An 8,406-nucleotide genomic window follows, 5' to 3' on the forward strand; every position below is an offset into this window, starting at 1 on the left:
TTCCCAAAATGAAAACGTCGGGACACTCTATATTATCAAGAAACCAACTGAGGAACGCAGGAACAATACTTTTTGCAGTAATTAACGAGAATGACCTCGTGTTCAGGTTTCTATCTTTTTGGCCACCATATTAATGTCGAAATAAGAATTTTAGTAGTGTACTTTCGAGGAGGAATCTTTTCATCTTGTCGATTAAATGAAACAAAATATCCTGCATGGCTGATTTGCATATATTTGATATTATTTTTTACGTGATGAATAATCAATTTTTTTATCTTTCTGTTTCAGGTGAGTCAAAATCGATATTTCTTTGCCTTTGGATAACTGGAAACTAGTAAGTCAAACGATATCTACTTATTTATTTGGAAAGTAATTTAGCGATGACAATAATACGAAATAAGGTAGGTTTCGATGCTAAATGGTTAACCAACTGTCGGTTAGTAAGGAAATTATTGCGTCCATTTATCGAATGCAGAACAGTTAGAACATTGCGATTACTTATCATGCGTAGATAAGTTAGAACACCGTAGTTAAAAGCACAGACGAGATATACCTTGTTTATAACTGAACATTTCTTGTGTGAAAAAGCGTTAACAGTTGTTGACAATATCAAGAGGTGTTCTACATTACCAACAGCGAGTAACTGAGGTGTGGTACATTATCATTGTTTGATTACATAGTAATGTTTTAAAGTTCCATTAGAGATATCGACTGTTCTCGTTGTTACGGGTTCGATTTTCGTCCTGACTTCGCAGAAGAATAAACCCCGATATTGAAGTGATGACCTGATTCGGGTGAAAGCTCGGGAGGAGCTTCACATGACGTGAAAGGATCTTTGCTGACGTAATCCCACCCCACATGAGTTGCATGTTGACCAATCGGCTTGAAGAACTACCATTGTTCGTCTATGTACCGGTGTTTTAATATACCCACCCCCATTTGCTGTGCCGTGCACATCTGGTACCTATACTACTTCGGGTACCTTTTCATTATTTCGCAATCCTATATCACGAGCATTGTAGCCTATGATTAAAAACACAATGCACTATCGTCACGATCAGAATAACAATTCTGACAACATAGAATTACACTGTGAGTGTACAAGAAGGATTGGACAGTAACGTCAGAATTCAGATACTGTATAAAAATATAATTTTGTCAAAGTTTACAAAAGTATAAAGAGCTAGGCTCGTCACGAATTTTAAAACAGAATTTACATTGATTCCGACAAAATTCCTTAATTCTTTAATCCATCGATTCAGCTTTTGAAGACGATGGTACCTCCTCCTAAAGAACCAGCTGCTCCCAATGCACCTCCTCGAGAACCAGCTGCTTCTAGTGCACCTCCTCCTAGGGAACCAGCTGCTCCTAAACCGCCTCCTCCAAGTAAACCGGACGAAGTGTATCCGTAGCCAGATCCGTAGGCAGCTCCAAGATTAGCACTCAGTCTCTGAGAGCCAATTCCGGCTCCAAGACTAGCACCCAATCCAGAACCAAGTCCAGCACCAAGCGCAGAACTCAATCTAGATGCCAAATTGGCTCCAGGCGAGATACTAATCGAGCCAAGACCAGCACCCAGGCCAGATCCAACGTTGAGAGCATTGAGTCCAAGACTGGAACCGTAGCTAGTGGTCAGACCAGACCCTAGCCCTGACAGACCAGAACCCAATCCTCCACTGAGACCACTCGTGAGTCCTGAACTCAAACCAGAATTAAGACCACTAGCGGCTGCAGAACCTCCAAGAGATCCTGGCCCTAGGAGATACTCAGATTGAGGTGCAGGGATGGGGATTGGTTGTGGGATAGGAAGTGAGAGTGGCAATCTAGCTCTTTGAGTGGCAATCTGCGCCGACTGAAGTTGACCTGATTGTAGCTGGGCTGACTGAAGTTGGGCTGACTGAAGTTGGGCCGATTGAATCTGACTTGGCTGAGGCACGCGAAATGGAAGTTCTCTAATGAGAGGCGCAGATTGTTTCACGTAGTAGGGAGTTTGCAAAGGCCTGGACACTGGATAGGGATGAGGAATCACGACTGGTACTTGTTGAGCACCAATCGCAGCTCCGCTTAATCCTCCAGGAATTCTCTCAGCCAAGCTTCCTGAGAGAGTTCCACTCAGTTGACCACTGAAAGAACCTTGCAGGCCTGAAAGTGCAGCTGGAAGGCCTGCTGCTGGTAATCTTCCACCGAGTCCCACCAAATTTCCACCATAACTAGAGCCGGAATTCAGATCCAAGCCTCCTGACGATCCTCCAAGTCCCCCTGGGCCAAGAAGCACGCCTCTCTTCGCCTTTTCACGTTTTCCTGGCTCCACTTCACCGGCAATGGCGGCGGCCACCAAAAGACAGAGCTGCGCGAATCGATTTCGAGGTTTGAATTATTGATTAAGAGCGCTTCTCTGTGAATTATGTCCTGGGTTTGCTTTGGAAACGGAAAGGAAGTAGATTCCGGTCTTTTGGTACGCGTTGGTTTTTGAAATTCAATGAACTAATAATTTATAATTCAGGAATGTGGTGAAATTTCAACGAATAGTTGAAGTTGTATCGATTACTTGCGTTTGCTCTCGATTTGAATGCAGCGCGGATACATCGTTCGAAAAATGAATTGACAATTATTTGGGATAATACTTAAAAAAACTTTGGTGTCTTTATGAAAAATTTTCACAATTTTTTGATGCAGAATTCAAACTTTGTAAATTTTATATTAAATTAAATTTTGCTCTCTTGAACTTTTTCTATGATTTTTTAAAATTAGTGCTTTCGAGGATTTCGTGTTAAATTTCCTATGATTATAATTCCACCAATTTACGATATAAAATTTTATATACAGAGCTGAGCTTAATTTGATTTAAAAATCCACTCTTTAAACCCAATATTTGCAAGAGAAACAACTACAAAGTCCCAACTAAAGCAATTAAAAATCCATCGCAATTCTGATAAAAATTCACGTAGAAATGTCTATATCTACTTACTAGGAAAGTCTTCATTGTTGCTTGTCGCGAGTGCAGCTTCGAGTGTGCAATCATTCGGTCCAGCTGCTGATTTTATACAACTAGGAACAATCACTTTCACTGAAATCGGCAATCGTACACGCCCTGTTTGCGAGTGCTCTCTGTCCAATTTTTTTTCGCCAACGTTTCATCCGATCCCTCTGACACGACCGCAATCGTTGAAAACAGGGCATTACGCGACACACACACACAAACTATGCGCCTGGATACGATAATTCTTCGTTTGCTTCTGATCTACGCCTCGTACCAGTTTCTGGATCATATCGTGTGTCGTGCACGCGTAATACTCGCATTTTTGTTACAACCGTCACCTCTCATGCGCGTCTCTTGCAATCAGGAAATGAATTCATGGATATACATATATATATATTTTTTTTTCTTTGAACCAGGTCAGAAGTTTCAACTAGTGGAGTTGGTAGTCTTAGGATCAAATGGATGTGAATGTTTGAATGCTCACTCATTACCTGGTCGTAGAGTTTGTAATGTTTTTGGAGAATTACAGTACTGATTTTTGTTGACATTTCAAAGTGATTTATAGAGAGTTTCAAGTGCGATCGAAGAACGTGAATTAGTTCAATCATTTTGGTGACGTGTAGTCAAGATAGAATTTTACAAAGTAATTGTAAAATGGGATGCGAACATATTTCTTTTAGGGGGATTTGGAGTTTGAAATTGTACTTTTTTAAAGAAAGAAATTAAATTGGAGACTTGGAGTTAAAAATGAAGAAACGAAAGAGAGGGAACACGATACTTCCATGAAGAAAAAAGTAGCAAAAATTTCCCAAGCATTATTTCCACATCTCTTTATCTCTGAAATCAATACCACATCCATTACGCTTATTGTAAGTACCGATATACACGTGAAAAATGCATTTAATCTGCGTGATTAAATACAACCGACGGTGTTCGGTGACAAATGAACGCGATAATTTTTCAAATGATTTTCAATGGCGGCTTTATGAAAGGTGGAAATCGAATCGAACAATCGAGATACGAACGCTTTGTGCGAGGTATAGAGAGACGCGGAAATGACGGATGCAAAAGTCGAATCTGGCACAAAGTGACGAATCATGGTTTCGAATTTGCGAGGTAACAAACGATCGATTCTTCCTCGATTATTCCGCGCTAATCGATCGGAACTTTATTGTATCTGAGACTATTGATTCGATCTTTCAGAAGACTAAACCATGGAAGTTTCCAATTGTAGAAAAATAATTCTAGTATTTGAAGTGGGAAAAGGTTGGACTTGTTGCGTTGATTATTATGTTTTACAACAAAAATTATTTTAACTAAAATTAACTCCTAAAAATGGGAATAAATTTTCTGGGAATTCCTAAAATAGAGACAGAGTTAAAATTTCTAAATTTAAAATTCCAGATTCCTATTTTATTTCAAGTTTCTAAATTTGAAAGTCGGGTTAGAATTAAAATTAATATTTCTCTAAAATTAGAATGTCCACGCTCGACCGGTATCAGGGATGAAAGTCGAGTTTTTAATAATCTGATAATTAAAATTAAAATGAATGAATTTCCTATTTCCTACGGGTTTGAGAAAACGAAGTACGCGAGGCGACAAAACGGAAGCTCGATTTTTCACGTCTCCTTTGGGATCTGGTTGCGATGAATCACAGACAATCCGAATCACGGTTATTCTTCGTCCCCTGGAATCAACCTCGCCGCGCTGTGTAAAATTTTACGAACATGAACACTCACTTTACATTCATCGCGCCGAACTACGTCTTAATCAATTGCAGTTTTCGTCGTTATCCAAATCCAAGATGAATTTATATTTCACAAATGCACACGAAGCTGGAAATCACCAACGACGATTCTTTGACTTTGTGTGGGATTTTATTTTACGCCTTTGTTACGCGATACCGAGTTGGATGTGTGACAAAACTAGAATCGCAATCTTCTTGGAACGAAGATTAGTTTCAACTTCACTAAATTAGAGAGAATTAGCAAAGCTTTCGTCAGATTATCTTCAACACATTATTGTCGCGTGATTTTTTTGTGTACATTAACTCTTGAGTTTAAAAGAAATTGTCCTAATAAAAAAAAAAAAAAGAAAAAAAAACAAAATCAAACTTGACGATGAATATTTAATTTCTAAAGAATCAATCAATAATCAAAAAAAAATATTCTCAACTAAATATTCTACAGAAATAAAATCAATAGATTTAGCAATCAAGAGAGAGAGAGAGAGAGAGAGAGAGAGAGAGAGAGACGGAGAAGATTTTTCTGGATCACTTATGCCACTCAGATGCGAATTTCAATTGGTTGATACGCAATCCTACTTGCGCAATTGAATCGCGTCTGGTATTGCATAGCGTATAATGACTTCCTGTTGACACTGTGAACTCCTCGCGTAGCGTGAAACTCGAAACTGTGCTCTATCGGCTACTGAACAGACGGATCGATGTTGCCCCGCTGGAAAAGAGTTTATTTCGCAAGATCGATATCGACGGAATCTCGTTTATCCCGACGGAATTAGAATTCTTCGACGGAGGCTAATTACTCACCGATGCCTCTATATTTAGTGATTTACATAACTCTTTCGTTACTCGTTTTCTGTTGGGAGTTTCGCGCAGTTGGTGCAGCGAGAAAGCGTTTTCGTTAACACTGGAGAGTTAATTTTTAAAAATTACGAAACTCGTTCTTACGTTCATTTACGAATCGTTTTTTTTTTTTTTTTACAGTATCTAAAGTAAGAGAAGCGTGTAAAAGAATTGACAAAGGAAAGAACGTATCGGAATTCATATTTCACTTGAAGAAACTTTTTCTAAAAGTTTCCTACTCCCACTGCTACGTTTTTCCTTCTTGTAGATTTGTAACTAGTAAAAATTTATACGCCACAATGATTACGAAAATGTACCTCGCGGTAATTGTGAATTTATATATTTAATTGTATATTTAAATAATATTTAAGTATATTTAAATAATATTTAAATTGTATATTTATAAATTTTTCTTTTCGAAAGAAATGGAAAGTGTTTGAGTATAATTCTATACATCCTCCTCCTCCTCCAAAAAAAAAGAGAAAAAAACGGAAAGAGAAAGAGTTAAAAAAAATTGAGGAAAAGGATAAAAAGAACTGGAAAATTCATTTAAATTATTGATACCAGAAAGAGATTCCAACATCTCTCTCTCTCTCTCTCGCTCGAGGGAAATTATTTTACAAAATGTAAGTCGAGAGCGATCAACTCGGGCAATTAAAAATTTCATCGTGATTGACAATCGGCGGTGCTACGCAGGTGCATAATTCGATTGGACGGTCATTTCACCGGTGAACGCGTTATTAGACCCGGGTTTTGTTTCCCGTTAAAATCTCGTTTCGAGGGATGTCGATGAATTTAACGCCGGCCAATAGAGACGTTGAGCCTATTTCCTCGCGCTATGCTCGATAACTCGACTCTTGCGAGATTATCTCTCGGATTCCCGTTTAATCCGTCCTCAAGTGGCCACGAGTCGATACCATAATGAAGTCCACAGTGTGAACGCGAGGCTTTTCGACAGATTCGGCGAAGATGGCCGATTAATCCCGACTTATTCAGAGAGATTTTGTTGATCTGCAACGGTTGACATTTTCAGTAGAATTTCGTATAATTGATTGAACACGTGGATTAAACGAATAACGCAATCTAAAATAAGTATAATTTCTGAAGAATCTGCCGAGGAAATCAAACGTCGATCTTCAGTTGTACTTTTCGCGCGAACAACTCTCTTCACTCTTGTTATCTTCGATTTCGTTTTCGTTTTGTACTCGATTTATTTTCTCTTTATTGCTGGCCGAGCAAGGTTTTAAGGAAGAGAAGTTTTAATTGGACTTGGCGAAATTTTTTTCGCTCGACTCGTGCGTCGACGACTTTTATTTTTATTAATTAGTGCAACGAGAGAGGAATCATTTCTTTTTTTTTTTTTTTTTTAGAAAGCAATTTAAATGGGAAAGAGGACAATCTCGGAATTGAAATAGAAAGAAAAAAAAAAAAAAAAAAAAAGAGTAAAACCGTAACAAAAAAAGTAACTAAAAATTAAAATTTCCGTGGTTTTTTTTCAGATAAATATTTCCAAGCCAATGACTCGCGAAACGAGCCAATTACGATCACATCCCGATGCTTTTTAATAACTATAATAACAAAAAAATGATTCCTCTTCTAAATAAATAAAATTAATAAATGAAATTGAGAACAATACATTTGATCCAATATAAAATAAACGAATAAATGAATGAAATTGAGAATATTCAATCGCCCTTTGAATTTTCATTGCCACGAAGATTTCATTGACCCCTTGGAAATTAAATTCGAATTGAACAATCCTCCCTTTTTTTTCTTCTTTCTACGCAGAATAAAATCATTGCGCGATGGTATGTCTCGCGTCACGCGTTAAATATTTTGTTGTTATTAACGAGAGTTTAGAGAACGAGGTGTAATATTTCGAGAGACGTGGGAACAGTTGCACGGGCAAACGTTTTCCCGCGATTATTTTCGAATGTCCAGAACGTCATGGGATGACAGGATAATTTACGGTATCGCGATCATCATTCATATTTACGATAGTCTGTGCGTTTCGAACATCTCGTGGACATCTGCCAACTCTAGCTCTACCCAAGATAGCTGATGCGCAATTATGTCTGTTGGAATCGTTCTCTGGTATTTACGCCCGCGGAATATCGTCTACGATTTCTTGACCACGTCGTTCGACCACCAATCTCCCTTTCTACGATAAATTTTACGATTCCATTCGGTTCAATTATTTTTTTATAAATTTCTGGGACTTTTGGCGAATTAAGCGTCGTGTAATTGAACGTGTGGATTAAATGGCCGTTCAATTATAAGTTAATTAAGATTCCAACTCGAATAAAGATTTTAATCGGATCAAATATTAATGTTGCGAATGTTATATTAACACCGTAATGATAAATCTGCAAAATAGTGAATTTCGAGATAAACAGTGAGAGTAAACAACATTCGACGGAATTGTGTAATGTATCAAAATGGAAGCTGAAATGTTTTCGTAAAATGTTTGTGAAACAAGACAGCGTATATAAAGTTTGTTTGCAACGTCAAAGAATATTAAAGAGAAAAAAAAGTCGTAAAATATTCAATGAAATTGAAACGTCAGGTTGAAAAGAGTCAGTTTTGCTTCAACTAAAAATAGAATTAAAATCGAAGTTTATTAGATTTCGAAACAACTTAAAAATATTATTCACGCTGTATTAGTCACTATTTAACCAAACGAAGATTAAACACATTAATCAAATCAGGAGGAAATTATTTTGAAACGAAAATTTGGTCGATGTCACTGGAACGAATGGGTGTAATTTTTCCTAAAAATTGACACAGTCTTTGAACACGCGACAGAAACGTCCGAGTGAGAAATAAAAATTACGACACGTGT

General features: G+C 37.7%; 1 protein-coding gene across 1 annotated transcript; it reads right to left on the reverse strand.

The window, feature by feature from the left end:
• Positions 1-1,096: 1,096 nt before the first annotated feature.
• On the reverse strand, positions 1,097-4,249 carry LOC122531650 (elastin-like). The gene is made up of 2 exons (XM_043659733.1): positions 2,969-4,249; positions 1,097-2,347 (listed from the first exon to the last, which is right to left on the reverse strand). The coding sequence occupies exons 1-2, from the start codon at positions 3,020-3,022 to the stop codon at positions 1,259-1,261; spliced, it is 1,143 nt and encodes a 380-aa protein (XP_043515668.1). The 5' UTR covers positions 3,023-4,249; the 3' UTR covers positions 1,097-1,258.
• Positions 4,250-8,406: the final 4,157 nt, after the last annotated feature.

This window comes from Frieseomelitta varia, unplaced genomic scaffold (assembly GCF_011392965.1).
Source record: "Frieseomelitta varia isolate USP_RPSP 00005682 unplaced genomic scaffold, Fvar_1.2 scaffold_410, whole genome shotgun sequence".
Lineage (NCBI taxonomy): Eukaryota > Metazoa > Arthropoda > Insecta > Hymenoptera > Apidae > Frieseomelitta > Frieseomelitta varia.